Raw genomic sequence first — 21,619 nt, 5'->3', positions numbered from 1 at the left:
GAACACAGAAAAAGTTACAAAGTGTTGCTTTAATGCATACATTGCAATACTACTCACTACCACTAAGGGGCAGCACAGACAAAGGAACACCCTCGTTCTGCGTTAAAAACACAACCTCACCTGACAGCCCCTCTCATGAACTGAAAACTTTGTAATGAAACACAAATTAGAATCTCACAGAAATAACACTTTCAAAAAGGAACACATTAACAAAATGGGCTGCAACACGATCCCAGTAAAGCATAAACACTAGGTAAGTGTGATACTGTCAGTACCAAATGTTTGGAATTAACGTAACGTTACTGTACACTTGAAAAGGTAAACCATGAGGGGGCAAACACTCAGTAGGACGCTGACACGGAAAAACTAGCATCTTCCCCAACCACAGGTGGTAAATTCTGTTTGTGTAATATAGAGTTAGTCATTTGTGTTTCGATTTGTTCACCGAGGATTCTGTTAAAACAGTAACGTTACAAGTGTTATGTAGAAACTGACTTTCTCTCTCTCTCTCTCTCTCTCTCTTTGTTGTTGCTAATTTGTGTTAGTTTTTAGAAAAGACAAAATTATATTTAAGTGGTGTTCTATAATGAGCATTTTATTAAAAATAATACATTATATATACATAGAATCTTATTTTTACATAAAGCTTAATCAGGTCTCAAGGTAACAGAGCAGCTTGGAACATCTCAGCAAAATGTTGACTACATTTTTAACAAGGAATCCCAAATACTGACCTACTTCAGCCCTGCTGAAGTCAGAATTGGTAAGTTAAAGCTCAGAGGGGTTGCTCTTCTCATAATGTTGATCTTTTTCAGTTGAGGAATCACACTGTTGTTTCATGATGCTGGGGAGATGTTGTGATGTGGCTCCTCATGCTTTGATCCAACAGCACTGCACTGACCAAATACACTGAATCCCTGCGTCCAGGCTAATAATCTTCACTTAATTATTATTATTTTTCTTTTGTAGTCTGATTGATTGATCAAACATGTCAAAATGTAAACTGCTGTAGAGGTGCTGTGCTCAGCAGGGGTTCACTATGGAGTAATCAGCTCCTTCTGCAATAAAAAGAGAGACAATATTGCCTTTTTGGAGAGGCAGAAAACTCCGATTCCAACTCCAACTGGTTTCAACTACAAAGGGTTTTACTGTTTCATATTACAGAATAAATACAGTAGTATAAGGACACACAATTCTTAAAAGCTTTTTACAATTTTTAATTGTTAAAAGTGTGTGAACTTGTACTCAGTATATCATATTTGTCTTTGTATGTACAGCACACAGCTTGTCCTTAATTTGAAGTGAAATTAAATAAATAAATGAGAGGAGGGCAACTAAGGAGACACTAACTAGGAGCAGTTGCGAAAACTTTTCTTTTCCTTATAAAGAATTAAACTTTGAGGACATAATTATTCATCCATAAATTCCCACGGCTGGAATATTTTAACAGTCTTCCCTCATTTCCATTTTATAATATAATCACTGCTCTATTCACAAACTAAAAGAAGCAAACAAAAAATCAAGGATATTTTTCACAAATCAGCAGGAACATTGTGATCTTTTTCTTTTCTTTTTTTTAAGAAACATAATCATTTTTTCCTCCAGATCCACCAATTCGTCAATTCCTTCACATAAAAACCTCGAAATGAAGCGACTGAAGATATGAAGTGGTAAGATTAATCTTTAATAATATTGAATTCCACACATGAAACGAAAACAAATGTACAGTATATGGTTAAATTAATATGCTGATTTGCCATTATACAGTATATTTTAGTTATATTTTCCATCTGTCTTCCTATATTACAGTATACAGTTTATGATGTATTCATATCTCATTTGTGAATACATTTCAGACAACGATGCCATTAACTAATGATAACTTATCATTTTTCATTAATTATTCGTTAATCTTAACAGAACACTTTGAGAATTCTTAATTTAGTCACTTAACACCATATTGTGTTTCTATTATTTGTTCACTGAGGAAACAGTAGGCAAAACCTGCATAAGTGTTATTATATATTGTACGTACAGTAATCTAGCTACTAAAGTTACTCAAATGTACAATGTTTTCACTTAACATTTTTTAAATCAATTAATCACCATTCATTAACTGTTGGTTAAACTTGTCAAAATCTCTCTCTATACCATTGTTTTCTTTCTTTATACGAGAAACAGCTTATTACCATTGATGCACAATAACTTTTAGATATGGATACAGTTAATCACATTGGAAACTGATAGAATCTAGCTAAATAAATTAACTAGCAGAAAATGTTAAGAAATTCAGAATAAGAATGAAAATAGAATTAAAGTATAATGTTATCATTTCAACATCTGAGTGAAATCTTCTTTAGGATTTAACCCGCAGTGCAGGACGTCCTCTTTAATGGAGGCCCAAGCCATGCGTGGGGTGGTGAAGCTGGCGGCCCAGTCCCCTGTAGAGGACACAACAATAGCTCCTCCGCATCCCTTCACTCTCTCTCCCATGTACTGAAGTGAGGCTTCAGCGGCGGCTGTGGCTGATTTCCCTGCATTTCACAAAGGAGTCACTCAAGTATGTGATACTGTCAGCAAAGGTAGCATTAAGTTTATCTGGGTGCCATGTATTTTTACTGTGCTTCCTCAGAATCATTTCCGGTCAGTGTTGCGCAATGTGAATTGCATAAATAAGATGATATGGATTCTAAAATCTTTAAGGTTATAAGGCTGTAAACATCTATTCATTTGACAAGGCAACACATTTTCACCCCTTAATACGTTTATTTAGCAAGGATGCATTAAATTGCTCAAAAGTGATAGAATTATTGTCATTTGTTACCAATAATCCAGTTTCCACAAAAATATTAAAAAGCACAACACTGGTAATAAGAAATGTTTCGTAAAGATGCTCAAAATTCAGCTTTGCTCTCACAACTCATCTTTTAAATCATTTCAACATAGAAAACAGGTAGGCCTATTTAAAATTATAATAATATTTGACAACATCTCTGTTTTAATCTATTTTTGATTGGTGAGCATCAAAAACAAAACAACCAGCCCCAAACTTTTAAAAAGTAGTGTACATAGGTTCATTCAGCTTCACAACTTTTTCTATTGCGCCTGTATTTTTCTAGTATTTTCCAGCACAACAGAAAAAAAAAAAAATTCAAAAGCATTTGATCTCTGTGTGCCGTATGATGAAATGCTGCACCGACAGTGTATGTGTCCTTAGTGACCCCTTCCAGGTCACACAGTGAACAATATATGTTGCTCTCATAGTTTTCTCATTCCATCAGTCTTGGTATTGCAGTCTTATTAGCCCAACATAGAAAACAACCAGACAAACACTGCAACAATATTAAATTTTTCCACTTTTTAATAGCATTAGATTTGCATTGTGAGTTAGCTTTTTTTGTATGTGGACATACTGTGTTTAGATGTGATGTCTATTTTTAATTCTCTTTCATCCATCTCTTTGTGTCCTGTTTCTTGTTCTTCCGAGCAGTGAATTCATTTTCTGGCTTTAACTGGGGACACATGGGCCTCTAGCCAACTATTAAAGCTTTTTATGCTCATCATATTTATTATTATTATAAGTAGTGCCAATGGTACCGATAACTTGCAGTGTTAATAAAAATATTTTTAAAAACCCAAATGAACTGATCACACTAATCAACAATACACAAATGTTAAACAAATAGTTGAGACCCTAATGGCTAGCCCACTAATTGATCAAATAAAGAACTGGTTGATAAAAACAGAATGGTTGTGCTTGCAGCAACACAAGCACAGCATGCCAAAGCAAACAATAGCCTGCTGCTGACCCTTCACACTCTTTCCTCAGACAAAAACACACCTCATTATCATCTGCCTACTGTGGCAGCACATCCGATCCTTCTTGCCTCTCTCTCACACACACACACACACACACACACACACCAATTAAAATGACTGGCAACAGCAGCATCCAATTTTTTTGCGGTCTGACACTCATTCTGCTTGGTTATACAAAATCTGATAATAATAGCAACATGTGGGTGAGGGTAAAGGGGAAGGGATGATCGAGACCTTGCAAGCCAAAACAGTATGAACACAAATTGCATAAGAGTAAAAACACAAACAAAAGCGAAGACATAGCAAGGGAAAAAACAAATGGGTGATGAGAATTTTTCATTCAAAATATACAAAAAAAAACAAATAATTTTTTTTTTTTTAGCTATTATTGATTATTTGTCTTTTTATGTAATTTTTAATTATGTGATATTTGTTAATCTGACCATTAATCTCAAAAATAACTATTGTATTTATTGTAAGTATTATAATTGGCATCAGCATGACATGTTTTAATTTTAATTTGTATCATTCTTATATAAGTATAATGCCTGCAGCTTTCATGACCTGTCTTAATATGGAGATATTTATACTTTAATTTGTCACACTTCAGGACTAATTAAAATATGATTAAATAGTGAAATAGTGAAGATAAGGACCTAAAATATACATGTTCTCTTATACATTAATATAAATGTTAATCTATAGAAATCAGACATTTTATGCATCATCTAACTAAATGAACAAATACATTTGGAATTACTTATATTATTTAAATATTATTTAAAATAACTATTTTCTATTCTATTTTCATTTTACAATATAAATATTGTAAAATATCATCTATGTGGTGGCAAAACTGAACTTTCAGCAGTCATTGCTCTAGTCTTCAGTGTCACATGTTCCTTTAGAAATAATTTTAATATGCTAATCTGCTGCTCAAGAAACATTTCTTCTTATTATAAATGTTAAAAACAGTTGTGCTACTTAACATTTAGGAATAGACAGTTAATCACACATTTATTTGAAACATTTTTTTTTTTGTAACACTATGTTTTTACCATCACCTTTATTTAATGTCATGCATCCTTGCTGTAAGAAAGTAATCATTTTGAAAGGTAGTTTTGAAAGGTGCCTTTCAAAAAAAAAAAAGAAAAAAAGAATAAATCTATTACAAAAAACAAAAATTAATTAAGCAAATATGGACAATTTTGTTTTCCTTAAATGTAAACGAGTGTGCATGCACACTAACACACTCATCAGGATTAGTGTAAAAGTCTCATACCTTGCTCCATATGAAAGAGGATTAATCTGGCTAAGGTGACTTTGAGAATAGACTCTCCGTGACCAGTACAGGAGACCGCGCCACTTCTATTGTCTGCATATCCACCAGATCCTTATCGCACAGGAAAAGACAGCAGCACAGACAGTGTGGGACGTTAATGTGTGTTACCTCGGGAGAAAACACTCTGACAATTGAGTATTGATCAGAGCTGACACCTTCAAACCAAAATGGCTCATTCAACCGAGGCACTGCTTCAAAATTAATGTTGGTGTGACACTGAGATTATCTCTGTCCTCTATCTCTGATCCGACTCACCTATAATAGGAGAATCTCCGACTCTTCCCACCATTTTGTTTCTGATTCCTCCGGTGGATGTAGCGCACGCCACATTACCCAAAGAGTCCAGAGCCACCGCTCCGACCGTATCATGGCCCCTGCAATTATGAAAACAAAATAATAATAATTCTATAACCTTGAATAAAAATGTTTAGCGCTGATAATTTTTTCCTCATATCTGTAATTTTATGGTCTCAGACATGGTATTTTCAAAAGGTGCTTTGAAGAGACAGCATTATTATTCGTCACACTCAGAGATGTGCCTCAAGCTAAGTTCCTCTTCATCAGACAGACTTTTGTCCCAGAATTCAACTTAATACGCTGCAGTCATAATCTACTGGATTAAAGCCTCAAACTCCCTTCCAAATATAGCTTCTGTGCAATTACTTTTGTTTCCTATGTGACTCTCAGACTAAAAAAATGCATGTTTCACTGTTCTGGTGATGGTGCTAATGACAACTTCACAGATGCTTTTAAGAGTGCCAGCACACCCGAAATTGACTCATCATCATCATCTACCTTTCAACAAAGGAAGAGAGCGAGAATAAGTGCCCTTCGCCACTCTGAATCACAGCCGCTAGTCTGGGAAAGTACACTCAGAGAGATTGCAGGGAAAGTGTTGTATCAGTTGTGATATTTCTGTAGATACACATGAAAAAGTATGGACTGTTCTTCAAAAAAACAAATCACAATTCTTAGGATGCTCACATCAGTCTTCCTTGCCAGTTCTCTTGAAACGAAATAGAATGGAGAGCAGAATGTGGGATGAACAGATACCCTTAGTATTTCACAGGCTCCATATCCCATGAAACTCTGATTAAGGCAGCAGTGCTGTGGAAAACAAGCGTGTGTTATGAGTCTGAAGCAGCACGGAGGACAATGGTTCAAGGTGAAATGAAAGAAAACAGCCTCCATGTCATTCTCCCAGAAATGGGAGAGCAAACATGGACCTCGCAGAGAATATTTGTATGAAGCAGCTGGCAAAGAATCACTTGTCAGGTTCCAGATTTGAGGCATCAATCATATTTGGCAGGCGCTTGATTGCTCTTTTAAATCACCGGCGATGCCTGGATTTTGCTCATCGGTTTAGGTGAAAACAGCTTTTAAAAGCAGCTTGACGGCGGACTGTATTTCACACTTCAAAGTGAACACAGAGTTTTGCAGTAAATCTTCACACATCCATAAACAGCCTAATGAAGTGTCCAGGTATTGGAATAGAAGTTTAGAGTTATTATTGAGAAGAACAGGTGGTTGTCTTAACTTTTTGTTGAAAATGTATTTTCTAAATACTACAGTATTCGCAAAAACTAAATGTCAGTATGCATTTAAAGCAGATGTATATGGAAGCTTGTTTTTACCTGAAAGTAAAAAATTTAAATTGTAATTGTGAGACGTTTGAAGTTTGAAATTGTGAGAAGTTTTAAATGTGAGAAAACTGTGCAAATTAAAGTCACATAGCATGCACAGTATTGTTACAGTATTTATTTTTTTAACAATTCTGAGATACAAAGGGGCTTCCATTTAGTCAGTTTTTCAATATTAAAAATCATTTTGCTATTCCATCTTTAAAGTGCTCTATGTAATGACATTGAGTGGTTGAACTATGTATTGCAGTCCAAATTCAAAATATTGGAAAGGGTTAATTTCACCCAAGCCCCTCCTCCTCAAACTTGACGCACACAATCAAGTTGCCAGATTGATGACACTAACCGGAACAAACACACATGACAATGAATTAAATTAATTATGTTGTGCGACAACTGGCAACCCAGGTTGCCGAAATACAATTTGGTAAACTGGCAGTGGGCGGGTTTCACAAACCAACAGAGATCAACATTCAGGCCCAGAACGCACACTTTCAAAGAAGAAAAACTGACTGTAGCATTGCTTTTCAGATTAACAAGTATGTTAACTTGGCATGTTTCTGAAATATCTGCAAATGTTTTATGGTATTTTTAGTAGAGTCAAAAACTTGTATACAGCACCTTTAATATTCATGTAGGCTGATCCTTTTTTCAGGTTGGAAACCATGAACTAGCTATGAGGTGAATCAAAATATTATGAACTTTGATGTAAAAGGTACAAGACTGCATTACTTAGCTTTGATGAAAAAAAAACTAAAATACCATGAAGCATTGCAAATGACAATATAAAAATGATGGATAAAGATACCTCTTGATTTAAATGGGGATTGTGTATATAGAAGCAATTTATTCAATTTATTGCAAAACATGCTTATACATACTAATTAAATTATTAATTAAATACAAAAACTATTTAAAAGTGTAGGGAGTCAGACTCTGTTATGGAAGTGGGCAGGTGTAAAATAATTATTTTAGGGCATTTTACTTGTTTTCATTTAATTTCTTTGCAGAATCATGGGTAATGCAGTTTTTATTCCAGGAATTCCATCATTGGACACAATAAAACATCAATAAAAGCATTTCTGACAGGACCACTATCATCAAATATGAATGACAGTTAACATACAGTATAGACTGGCGGTATGGTTCTGTTCTGGGCAAAACCTCCCAGCCTAGCACTGATAAGAGCTGAGAGAGCAGCAATAACCCCTGATATCATTAGTGTTCTTAATGACAATTTAATGTAACAACATAATCGGGATAAAAGGAATAGTAATATCAACTAGGAATATTGCATGTCAAGTGCTGACTGTAGATGAAAGGAGGAGCTGGGGATGGAGAAGGGTAATAAGCTCCTGAGCTTCTGAATAATACTGAATGAACCTTATATAAAGAAGTAATGATAGGCATCAAATTCCTATAGGTAGACGTGGATTAGTTATAGTCAGCTGACGTGAGCTTGACTGATGTGACCTGCCAGAACTTACGCTATGCTTGATATATTTAATTGATAAACAATCTTGTAGCACACATTAAGTCTAGGATAGGCAAGTTGTCATCGAAATGGAAAAAGTGAATGGAATTTTCGTTTTTCAAACTCTACCATTGCTCTCTATTCGATTTTTTTTCATACATACTTCTTCAAACTGTATTTTGATCCTGAATAGTGGTATCCATATTTATTACATGACACATTTATCCAACACTTAAATCTGTTTTGATCAATATGCTGTGAATAGGAAGTACTGGCACATCGGTGACTGTTTTATTCTAAAAGCGTGGTCAGACCAGAAGGGCAGAGGTAGGCCATGTAATCACCTAAATAAAGGTGGAGGGTAATTGAGTTCTAGGGCCTGTGTGTTAAAAAGCCCAGTGATGGTAGTACAGGGCGAGCAGAGGGAGACTATCAATAATGAAGCCACAGCAGGGCGGGATGAAAGGCAGTAGCTCAGCCAACTGTCACTTAGCACCTCCACAGCACTATTTTTACAGACTCCCTCAGGGGCTGAGGTTACACCCTGCCATGGCCCTGACTCCACTACTACTCAACACTCTTTGCTGGAGCCCACACAGCTCTAACTGCACTGCCTAAGGCCTCAGGGAATGACCTGAGTCCTGTGAAGGCCAGCACGTCAATATGCTACCATTCTCAGCCCATTGCCTCAATGCTAAGGAGAGCCACTTTTAAAACTCTAGATTTTTATCCTTTAATTTTTTTTTTCATGATAGTTGAAAGAGAAATTATTTAAGCAAAACATCAAATGCTTTCCCTGCAAGCACACAAAACATAGTTTTCCAAAGATGCTGTTGAAAATTTACTTCAGCTATACAGTCCTCACAATCAGTGTCTGAAATGAAATATGCCAAGAAAACAGCAACTATTAAAAACATCTCAGAGCACAAAAGTGACAAAACTACCCACCATTGTGTGTTGAATAATTTTCCAACTCCGACTGGATAGCTACTGCTTTGTTCCCAGTCTTTTCGTTCCAGATCAGTCACCAGATCATCAGCTACTGGAATACCAATGCGCTCCGCAAACATGCTCGCTCCTCTATCTGTCAATATGACATGATCTGTCTGAGCAAAAAACACACAAAAAAGAAGGATTGAGAGATGATTAGTAGTCTTAATGTTTACTCAATCCAGTCTGATGTCACGTGTCACCATTTCCGGTTCCAAACGCTCCCTAAGATCGCAAAAGAAAACAACAAATGGTGCTAGTATACACTAATGGTGTGCTCTACCCCTACATAAAAATCATGATCTTAACCTTCATGTTGAAATCTCAGACAAAAAGACAGTGATTTATTGTTTATATGTTGTTAAAATATTAGTGGCTTGGATGTCGTGAGCCTGTAGTGTACATCCTGAGTTTCTAAAAGTTTTTTCTCATAAACTGCTGTTGAGACAATATTCTCACTTGAAACAGAGTAGACCGCTTGAACCTGGAAAAAGTATTTGATATGTCACGGCTTAGCAAGCAGATCACATACTAGCATGTTTTAAGCTATGGTTTCCCTTTAAAATTTCATGTTTTAAGTATGACTGTGTGTCATTTTTATGCTGAACAGAACCTGAAAGTCTTGTCATGTAATGTCAAGTACAGCCCTTACTCATAAATCAAAAAAATTAAGTTGACTGCAAAATCTTTATAGCAAATGTACTGCAGTGCCTTAATGCACACTTAAATTGTTAAATGTCTTACATGGTTAGTTCTTGGTTCTGACTTAATCAGTAGTAGTTTATCTGTTGCATTCTGATTCCCTTGGATGTGTTATATCTTCCACATAAAGACTCCAACAAAAAGACAGCTTCACCACATCTTATGTATATCCTTTCATTTTATTTTCATATTTACTGTCCACATCTCCACGTGGAACTGCTATTATTTATTGAGACAATACTCTGCTGTCTACAATTTTATTTCTTCTGTTCAACATCTCAGTGGATTAAACCATAACTCTGACTTAGAAAACTTTTAAATATTAACATGGTTATTAATGTCATATTTCTATGTCAAATACTGTGCATTTTAGATCGCAAAGCAAGAGCATGAGGTCAGTGAAGCTTGATCGCAGCATTGATCAAGACTTGATGAATTTTTAATACTGGCTATTAAAGAGATCTGCCAATCCACTGTAAGGCCAAGGTCTTTTGGGGCAGTCAAGACAGGTGCTGCATCTAATCAATTATCTTGTATTCTTTGGGTTTTGTTTCCTTCATGTTCAACGCCTCGCAAGGTGAACTTTGTTGAAAGGGAAAATGTTAATGTCTTTGACATTTTATATATCTACTACTGAATATAACAGCTGCTGAGAGATTATGACCAAGGCTATGTAAATATTAATAATTATTTTTCTGTGCGTGTTATTTTGTAATACTGATGGTGTTAGTTAATGGTGTAATAGTATACAGAAAATAATTCTACCTCCAGCCATATATCATAGAGGTTACTGTATACAGGCATTGTTATGGTGAAGGTGCATTGCTAAAGGCTTATTCAAACCCAGAATGATATATTATAACATTAACTTTTTTAAGTTTTAAGTTTAAAGTCCAAACCACAGCTAAAATGATAATGAGAAGAATGACTTCTCACTTTCTCAAGTGACTGGTGACTTCTCACCAGTCACTTTTCTGAATGGTTTGTTTCCAGATGAAGAAAGATAAAAACATTGAGAGCCAATCAGAATCCAAGGTTGAACATTTAAAGCAGTCAATTACATAACTTATAAACTTTCTGATTAAAATATTTATAAACAACGTTATAGGCTGATGTTGTGGACCCTAGTAATAATTATATAGTTATCTTTATAGGTATCGGTCTTGGTGTCAATGGGCCTTAATACAACTAAATGTGACAAAAGGTATCTTGAACTGCCCTTAAAATAACATAGATTAAATTAACATCTTAAACAGATCTCTTTTATGTAGGCTTTTCGCCTATAAAATACCCCTTTTGATGTGGTCCAGATTAAATGTGCAGGATTTGATTTTATGTTGTTGTAATGTGATACTGTAAGACTGAATGACTCTTTCGATCTTGCCATGATGAACTGATGTTACTGTATTGCAGATTCAAAAAATTTTGATTCATTATTTTACTTATTAACATATTCTTTATTTTGCTGAAAAACCTTTAATACATTGTTTTGGTGTGATAACTAACTTAGGCTGCATTTACACTTGGCACTTACATGCAACCAGTATCCAGATGTTGTCCACTTAGACAAAGTGTAAACGTGCTTCTGATCGGAATGTTATCTGATATTCATGTCCTGGTCCAGAGGTAGTCGAGGATGCATTATGATCGGATCTCAGTGTAATGTAAATGTAACCCAGCCATTGTTTCTGCATTCACAGAATGCTAGTGAGACTGAAAATATTTTTTACAAGAAATCCGCACCACTTCAGGTCGACTTTGCACCGCAGACTTTTTTAAATATATTGCGTGGGAAATACAGATCCGATCGGTTATAGGGACAGAGAAGTCAGCTGATGTTGCCAAGTGTAAATGCGCCGTGTGTTGATTGACTGATGATCCGGTCTGCTTGATCGCATGTTAATGCCAAGTGTAAACGCTATGTCATTACAAAGAGCACTGATTGAAACCAATCTGAAAATCAGCCAGCATTTATTTCCCTTTGGGCCTGGCATTACAAAACAGCTGAAAAAAATTACAAGCTAAACCTTTTGCAGGAAAGGGAAATTCCTGAATCTGAGGTGTCATATAATTTCACCTTTGAAGTCAATATCATGGCTTTTTTGGTAATTAAATCTATTATAAGAATAAAAAAAAATGGATTATATCCACCCAATTCTGGGTTTTACAATAGATCTTTAAAGTGATCCACATAGATCTCCTTGATAAGCACAGGCATCAAGAACTAGGTCTTTCCTCATTTCCTTATCCAGTGTGAATGCCAGTTTTAGATTGAAATCTACACTGGACATAGTATTTTATAGCAACTGACTCTTACAATGGGAAATTATTGAGTCACACAGGTCTTTATCAGAAAATTTAAAGAAATAAGCCTTTATGATTGAAGAAAGGATGTTTAATTTGGATTTATGTTTTGCAGTGTCATATCTGAAATATACCAAATTTTATTGGAAATAAAATTTCTGTATTACATCCCCTATATTGAAAAGAAAATCCCCTTCAGTTCTATATTTGCTTAGCGAGAAATGGCTTGAATTAAATGGGGTACATGTTCACCGGAGAGAGCTCTATTCCCCCAAAAAATAATTCTGAAACTGTTTGAGAAGAAAAGTATACCTTTTCCATTACAGCACGAGCAAGACTAACAGGGTTAGCGATGTTTCTCACAGAAGCCACAGCTCCAGTGGCAAGTGTTTCCCCATCCATGATGATACTGTCCAGCTCCACCTCTCCATCAACATTCAGCACTGCACCATGACCTACACAAGAAAGATTCCAATTCTGAAAGTCCACATGTGTACAAAGATAACACATTTCATATGACACTTCATGTAAGAGCTGATAGACAAACATAAAGACCTTCAATGTCAGGGTTGAACCAATCCCTAGATATAATTTTAGAAAAACTAATTAAACTTACCTAATTTGGCTGTACCAAATTTAAGTATTTTTAAAATTATTCCAAAGCATAATTTTATTTCAGTGTGTATAGAAGGACGGACAGACAGATGTATAGGTTCTGAAGTAATAAAACATTATCTCATTCTTATCTCTGTCATGACACCCTGACATACTCCAGACTGTTATCCACTCGCCTCTTAGAACTCCAAACAGGATTGCATTAGTCATCTATTGATCATTCTGTGCCTCTGGCTACCCCAGTGTATAAAATGATCCTGACGAGGCACTGAATGTGCAGCTCTGATATGAGGAGGATTAGCCATTTCACTTATGGTGGCAGTTAACCATCACAAATGAGATTGGCACCGACAGGCCGGGTGTGTTAATGAAGTGTCTTGTTTTACCCTGCTTTCCTCCTTGTAATCTGATAATTATTTGAGAACCTCTCACCTTACTCTCAAGATGGTCATTAACAAAGTGCCATGGGTGTAATACTGTCCCACTCACAGCCTAGATGAACTACTGAATCTGTACTTCCTCTGCTTTAAATCTTTAATAGTAAAAGTCAGGGTCAAAGAGCCAAAACTAAAATATTAAATATAAATGATATCAGTATATACTGTGTATGTATTATACCTGCATCAAAAGTTGGGTCATCTTCCAAAGACCTCACAGCTTTTTCTACAGCATCAATTGCACTCCCACCATTCTTAAGAACAGCATCGCCTGCCCACGCAGCATTCTTGACTCCTGCCATGGATGCTTCGGCTAACAAGTCCGGGATGGCCCACGCGCCACCATGCACCACAATCACAGTCTTCATCCTCGGTCTTCCGCTAGCCCCTGAGGAAACAAATGTGCGTTTGCTGTCAGGAGTGAGGATATATTACCGAGAGCTAGCACATTTTAATATATTGCCCTTGGACTGTACTGAGCTGTGTAATTTATTCAGATGAACACTGACAGAGTGGGTAAATGCAACTTTCACAGCTCATCTCAATGAGAAGGGTGTCTGGGTTTGTTTACAGGAAGCAGGTTTTCAGGCTCCTGTCATGTTTACTCAAGCTCTATTAAAGTGAGGGCTTGAGAGATGAAAGGAGCAATTCCATTTGGTTCACCTGAAACAACTTTCATATGTTTTGCTAACCAGAAGCATGCCATGACTAAATAAAGACTACTTCAAAAATGTACCATGGTAACCAGGGTCTTGACCAATAGGCTGTTGTTGTGATACTTCCTAAAATAAATCTGTCGCAACCAAATATGCATTTAAAAAGGAAGTAAAAATGCATAAAGATTCTGAAAGCCTTAGCTTCTACAGTCTAAAGGAAATACAATTTTCACTTCATATTTATAGCAACAACAGACTATAGTTGCTTTCTATATTAGAAGAATAGAGTTATTTTTAATGATTACATAACATTCACATAACTGTGGGAAATTATTCAAAATTAATTGATTCTCCTTCATTCTTTTTTATCTTTTAAAGCTTTCTAGCTAATAGGCTACTGCTTAGCCTGTGTTTTCAGAAAACAGACAAACCACTAGAAATCCGCTAGAAATGACCATATTTCACAGTGTTATTTGCTATTTTAGCAGAAAATGCTGGATTTTTGTTATGCGTGTAATAGTCATGAGTTTATGTGCGCTAATGACCATCTCTTGACTCGAGCCAGTAAGTTTTACGTTTTGTACTTAAACATAACATATACATTTTTGCCTGATATACCATATAGATCTTTGCCAAATGGCAAAATTAGCTGGACGAGCTGTAAAACGAAACCGAAAGTTGGTGCGCTGTATTGATCAACAAATTAAAAAGAAAATAAGGTTATGATATTGAGAAAAGAGTTGCTGACTTTGGTAAGCGATAAGGAAATTTGTAACTGTGCTCCAGGCTACAGTCAGCGTATATCAATGGTGTAAAAACGGCACGTGCTTACCGTACAATGTCTTGCAGAGGCAAAGCGCTGGGTTGATAAAACAAGTTAAATTAGATTTCTCACACTATTATATTTCCTGTGACAGACTGGTTATTTCTAAACTTCGTGAAAAATCATTAAAAACCGACACTTTTTCAGTTTAACTGTATACGCAGTTGCTGTGGTTCGCCTTTGCAGGGCTATAGCTAAACGCACCAGTTCTAGCCTACTTTAGTTTAACTTTACACATAGGGTCCATTCAATTCATTGATTCATTCGACCGTGATTCAGTCAAATCTAAAACTTTAACTTGACCAAACTAAATAGAGCAAACGTCAGTGTTAATAATCTCCATGCCATTACTTTAAAGTTCGACAATTATTGCCTTTAAACCATTATATATTTAAACTTACAACTAAGAGTTAAACCGGTAAACCGTTACATAACAATAGACCGGGACAGTTTCAATTCATATGCATGACCAGTCTCCCTCTAATTACTACGAACACTTACATATTAAATTAAATATGTACTCACTGTTTTCTGGATTTAGCAAAATCTTCACTGGCTGCAAGTCTTTTGCAGTAAATGTTCTTAGGATGACCAAGCAGATTTTTAATCTAGAACCATGCCTGTCTTTTATTGTGTTGTTGTGTTGCATAATCTTATGGACAAAAGCCAAGTCTGGTCTGAGACTTCTAATGAAGGGCTGATGTAAATTATTGACCTACTATATAATGCTGAATCACAAATTTCTTTTGCACATTGTTGTAATCTCAAGCAGGGCAGAAGTTTGAAAAGTTGGAAGGAACATTTCAAAGTTGTTTACATGTTGCAAGTTGGCAGGAGACCCACATCTTACGCATATTAGAAATAACCAGCGATTAAAATAATGAGTTACAGGATCTTGGTAATATTCAAACTGTTGGTGTTAAGAAAATGCAGTGGAGTTGAACAAAGTCCGGTACGGAAAAGTAACATTATTTCTGTGTATATTTTCTGTCATGAGATATAGTCCATCAGGAAATATTCTATTTTGATGTGTTATTCAAGTGAAGTCAACTTTTTTATATGTGCTTTATACAGTAGAGATGTTTCAAATCAGCTTCAAGGAATCCAACAGGAAAGTAACAAAATCAATGATGCAAACTTTAAAAATGAAGTTGATCGAAAATTCTGCTAATCAGCTTTAGCAAGACAATATTATTCAGCTCCAGTCAGTTCAGTGTTGGTTCAGTTCAGTTTAATAACTGTGTAAAGTTCATTCATTATGAAACAAGTTCAGTTCAGTGATAATCAGCTCTACTGAAGACAGTAGTGTCATTATTCAGCTTGAGTCAGTTCAGTGTTGATTAATTTCAGTTCAGTTACCGAGTCGATGTTGCAAAATTCAATAATTATAAATGAATTCATTTCAGCTATAAAGCAGCTCTACAGAAGACAATAGAGTCATTATTTCACTCAATTCTGATAAAGTTTTGTTCACATCCAATAGAGTCAGTGCCATCAAATTGATGATATTACTGAATATTAAGTGTCTTTTAGATTCCAACTAAGCAAGTCAAAGATGACGCTGGCATAAAATGTAGGGCAAAATAAAACATTGGAAAAAAACAGGCAAAGTCAGGGGACCAGTTGTCCTCTCACCTAAATGAACGAGCACAGTGTGATATTGATCGGGATACATCACACCGGCATTAGCTGGAAAGGTATATAATAATGTCACAATGTATGTAGGTAGTTGGACATCATCCTACCATGCCTCGCTAAATCTATGCCTCTGTGTAGACATCAAGTGTCCAGACTTCTTCAGAGCATCTACTGATTGTCCATTTGACCTTCTATGCATTATTTAGATTTGATAAAATATCTACATGTTCATGTTTAGTCATTTTATTGAATAGAGTGAATTGTTTTTAGCATTTAACTAAATATGCCATTATTCTTTCAACCAACACAAAATATACCATAATTCAGTGATCTGTTGTTCAAGAATCAAAGTTCATGTGTGTATGATAACAAATGTAGGTGACTGAGTTAAACAGATGTGTTCATTATAAGCAGTGGCATGAGGGAAACTAAAAGATTATTCTGATTTATGTTTCACGTCTGGAAGTGAATCATCTAGCAATTCACGTCTTTCAGAGTGAGCTTGACAGATTTCCTTAGTGTATGAAAAAATGAAAGAAAATGTGTTTTAGAGCCAAAGGGCATGTATTAACCCAATCTCATTGGGTTAATGATGAATTAACGCATCATATTTCTCCTAGTGGGCCTTACATATTGATCTGAGCATCGTTCATGCATTTAAGAAGACAACTGGGAGATCAAACACTTAAGCTATGGATTCTTTATTTAGATGTGGTTTGTGACTAATGAGTAGGGAAATACTAGCTGTTGTTTGTCCCTGAGAATGCTAGCAAGCTCATTTCCTTTCCTGCCACACTGCAAAACTAATGCCAGACACTCCCAATGACTTGCACTATGATGTATTGGGATGCATATACTGTGTGATGCATTGCTCTCCACTTACACATTCATTTGCACCTTAGAACCATTTGTTTGTTAAAATCAATGCCACATATTTTTGCCAACATTCTGTATGCTGTGCATTTGTGGCAATTAAATGTATTAGATTTCCCCAGCACGAGTGAATGAGAAAAATGGCTAGCTGTACCACTGAAGGGGTACATTGACTCCATTGGTTTAAGCTGCTGTGATTCTTGTAATGTCACTGCATTGATTATGACCATTCATCATTTTTTCGACCTCTCCGTGCAGTAAATTTCACTTTGATTTAACATTATAGTTCATTCGTCATTTTCCTTGGCCAGTATTCCAGTATGTCACAAACTGTACTTACGACTGGTGTGATGCTGAAACCTCAAGCCTCAAGAGGAAGATTGTGGATCTAATGTAGTTTGCCTGAATTTCTTTTTATAATGATTTCTATTACAAGTTATTACTATTATTATTTGTTATTATGTATTCATCTCACCAGTTATATAAACTAAACACATTTGCTTATCAGTTTTTCATAACATGTTGTTATCACAACATTTAAAATTATTATTATTGTTAAATGCTTTTCATTCCATTTCTAAACATACTAATGAATCTAGATCATTTTTTTACATCTACATTGTACATTTACAATGCTTATAAACTACCATTTTGATTCAGTTTGTAACATTATACACCTGTGGCTATTTAAAATAAATGCTTTTCTTCTTTTAAATCCTGAAATTCTGAAAAAAGTATCATGTTTTCACAAAAATGTTAAGCAGCACAACTGTTTTCAACATTGATAATGTTTCTTGAGCAGCAAATCAGCACTGAATGATTTCTGAATGATCATGTGACACTGAAGACTGGAATGATGGAATAATACCATCACAGGAATAAATTACATTTTAAAAATATATCATAATAGAAAACAGTTATTGGTTAATTAAATGTTAATATTTCACAGTATAACTGTTCTACTGTATTTTTGATCTAATACATTTTCCATGACAGACGTTTAGGTCTCTTTGAAGACACAAATTGTTTTATACACAGCAAACCCTCAGTTGTTTGAATACTATTTTTCTTATTCTCAGTAGATATCCTCAAAAGACAAGACATGTCCAGCACTGTTTACAAGTAGCCTGAGGAGCAATAAAAGGAGTTAATCTTAATTGATCAAGGAGAGCTCCCTCAGTAGAATAGGCAAACTGTAATAATTGCTGATATTAGGCTGCCCTGTGGGTCAAAAAAGCTATTTCAATTAGTAATGTAAGGTCTTTTATATGCACTTTTTCTTTGCCCAGAGGCTCTTATTAAACTTTCTTTTACAAAGGAGCTCAGAGTGGAAATTACTGTTGATGACAAAGGGTTTGGGCTTGTCAGGGTACTGCAGACTCACTATTTAACCTGCTGGCTGCGTGGACTCTTATGGCCAGGGGCAGTGGCAGCCATTATCTGCTCTAGCCTTCACCATCATAAGCCTAATTTAGATACACTGTCCTAACATTGCCTTAACACATTGTGCCTTAATGCTGACCTTTATGAATCATAATATTTTAATGAACAGTAACGAACAGCTGTGTGCCCACCACTCGCACATTCTACTGCTCAATATAGGCCAACTTTATATATTCTACTGTAATTATATGCAAACCAGTGGGACTAGTGCCTTTGACTGATATAGGATCTGACCTGAAAAGCCTGAAAACAGAATTGGTATTGATAGATAAACAGTGCTAAAATGTGTGTGTGTGTTTTTTTATTTGCTGAAAATACTTGTAGTCATTTGTATCTTCATCAGAACAGATTTGGAAATATTTAGCATCACTTTCTCTGCAGTGAATGGGTGGCATCAGAATAAGAGTCAGAAGTGCTGATAAAAACATCAAAATAATCCACAAGTAATCCACATGTGTCACGGAGACGAACCCCGTGATTCCCTCTACTGGCCAGCAGAGGGCTCCATCTCCGGAATACTGACTCTCACACTCACCTATACTGATTCGCACTACACTACCCATCATCCCCGCACCCCCACTCTGATCACCTACAGGTGCAACTCATTGGCACGGAGATATAAGCTGCACAACTCCATCAGCCAAACGCGAAGTCTTGTTTTGCTCCGGCTGACATTTCCAAGCGTTATTTCCCGTGTTTGATTTCCTGTTACCAGTACTGTTTTGCTTACCGTCTCTTGAACCCTTGCTGCCTGCCTCTTGACCTTGGATTGTTTATTGGACTCTGAATCTTGCCTGTTTCCCCTGAACCTCTGCTTGTGTTTGACGACGATTCTGATTATCTCTACTGTTGTGTTTGCTGGTCCTGATCCCCGCCTGTAGGACCTCGAGTCTTTCAATAAAGCCTGCTAAATGGATTCCCTGTCTGATGAGTCGTTACAGAAGACTTCGCCACAACCGAATCCAGCGGCTTACGATCCTCTGTGTGCTACCATGGCAGCCCAAGCAAATCAGATCGCTGCTAATCAACATCAATTGAATCGTCTCACTTCCGTCACGGAGGAACTGGTAAAGGCTGTTCAAAACCTCCACAGCCCTGCCGTGACGTCAACCCCACCTGCAGCGGTCACCGCTTCCCACATGGCAGGAACGCCAACTCACGTTAATCCTCGACTGGCTTACCCGGAGAAATTTGACGGGGACTCTACCAAGTGTAAGGGCTTCTTACTACAGTGCTCGCTGTTCGTTGAACAACAACCCACCCTTTACACCACTGATGCTGGTAGGATCGCCTTCGTGTGTTCATTATTAACGGGAAGAGCTTTGGAATGGATAACGGCGGTATGGCGCGAGGATGGAACGGCGTTCACCACTTTCACTGACTTTCTGATACGTTTCCGTGAGGTGTTTGATCACCCCCGAGAGGGGAAGGGAGCGGGTGAGCGGTTGCTTGAATTATCGCAGGGAGGATTAACAGCAGCGGAATATGCCTTGAACTTTCGCACTTTGGCTGCTCAGACGTCATGGGTGAGTGACACGCTGAAGGTATTGTTTCGCAAGGGGCTTAATCACGAACTGCAAACCGAACTCGCTTGCCGTGATGAGGGGAGAACTCTGAGTGATCTTATTTCACTTACTATAACCATTGATAACCTGCAACGCTCTCGCCGTGTCAGTGCTCCACGCCTCTTCCCCGCTGCGGTAACGCGACCCGTAGAAACTACAGAGCCCATGCAGATAAACTCCTATCATCTGACTGAGGAGGAACGTCACCGCCGCAGGGTTAACCGACTCTGTCTCTACTGTGGCTCTCCGGGACATCTACGAATCACTTGTCCCAATCGCCGCTCTTCTTACACTCCGAAGTCGGTGAGTTTACCTTTTAACTGTGTGTCAGTCCCTCTGAGAATCAAGACCGACAGGGTTCAAATAGCCACCACTGCTTTACTTGATTCAGGAGCAGCTGGGAATTTTATCTCTGAGGAATTTGCCAGAGGGAATAACATCTCTTTAATTTCATGCACTAATTCTCTGTCTGTAGCCACAATAGATGGGCGCCCTTTGGGGTCTGGGTTGATCACTCACCGCACCCAAGATCTCCAAATGTTAACCGGCCTGCTACACCAAGAAACCATTCAGTTCTACGTGCTCCCTGTATCTAACACCCCTGTTATTTTGGGATTGCCCTGGCTCAGACTGCATGATCCTCAGGTGTCGTGGAGAGAAGGACGAATTCTTAGATGGAGCACCCAGTGTCAGAAATCATGCCTCTCGACCATCTCTCCCATGACGGTACAAGTTGTCACATTAGACTCGGAGACCACCAGCATTCCCAATCTGCACAAGGAGTATCACGACCTCGTCACCGCCTTCAGCAAGGTACAGGCAAACCCATTACCACCACATCGCAGCTATGATTGTGCCATTGATCTCATTCCAGGTTCATCACCACCCCGGGGTCGAATATTCCCGTTATCATTACCCGAGTCAGAAGCTATGGCCAAGTACATCAAGGAGGAGCTGGAGAAGGGGTTCATACGTCCATCCACCTCTCCTGCTTCAGCTGGCTTCTTCTTTGTCCGCAAGAGGGATGGAGGTCTGCGCCCTTGCATCGATTATCGTGGACTCAACGAAATAACAGTAAAGTTTCGCTATCCTCTACCACTGGTGCCCTCTGCTTTAGAACAGTTACGTACTGCACAGTACTACACCAAATTGGATCTGCGCTGCGCATACAACCTCATCCGCATTAGGGAGGGGGACGAGTGGAAGACAGCTTTCTCAACCACCAATGGGCACTACGAATACCGGGTGATGCCGTTTGGACTGGTCAATAGTCCTTCGGTTTTCCAATCCTTTGTCAA

At 37.2% G+C, this 21,619-nt stretch overlaps 1 protein-coding gene across 3 annotated transcripts in view; it reads right to left on the bottom strand.

Annotated features, from left to right (window-relative positions):
• Positions 1–1,663: 1,663 nt before the first annotated feature.
• The window catches only part of si:dkey-103j14.5 (isoaspartyl peptidase/L-asparaginase), a 28,915-nt gene continuing 8,959 nt past the window's right edge, over positions 1,664–21,619 (bottom strand). The window contains exons 1-7 of one of the 3 annotated variants that reach the window (XM_026224029.1): positions 15,328–15,467; positions 13,505–13,711; positions 12,584–12,726; positions 9,224–9,381; positions 5,417–5,535; positions 5,102–5,212; positions 1,664–2,534 (exon numbers count right to left, since the gene is read on the bottom strand). In XM_026224029.1, the coding sequence (XP_026079814.1) occupies positions 2,329–2,534; positions 5,102–5,212; positions 5,417–5,535; positions 9,224–9,381; positions 12,584–12,726; positions 13,505–13,711; positions 15,328–15,451 (1,068 nt within the window). In that variant the 5' untranslated portion in view covers positions 15,452–15,467 and the 3' untranslated portion in view covers positions 1,664–2,328. Of the gene's footprint in view, positions 2,535–5,101; positions 5,213–5,416; positions 5,536–9,223; positions 9,382–12,583; positions 12,727–13,504; positions 13,712–14,811; positions 15,039–15,327; positions 15,468–21,619 lie in introns of those variants that run through there. The other 2 variants (XM_026224030.1, XM_026224031.1) reach the window with 2 other exon arrangements.

This window comes from Carassius auratus, chromosome 38 (assembly GCF_003368295.1).
Source record: "Carassius auratus strain Wakin chromosome 38, ASM336829v1, whole genome shotgun sequence".
Lineage (NCBI taxonomy): Eukaryota > Metazoa > Chordata > Actinopteri > Cypriniformes > Cyprinidae > Carassius > Carassius auratus.
This window is presented reverse-complemented; position numbering and strand designations above follow the sequence as displayed.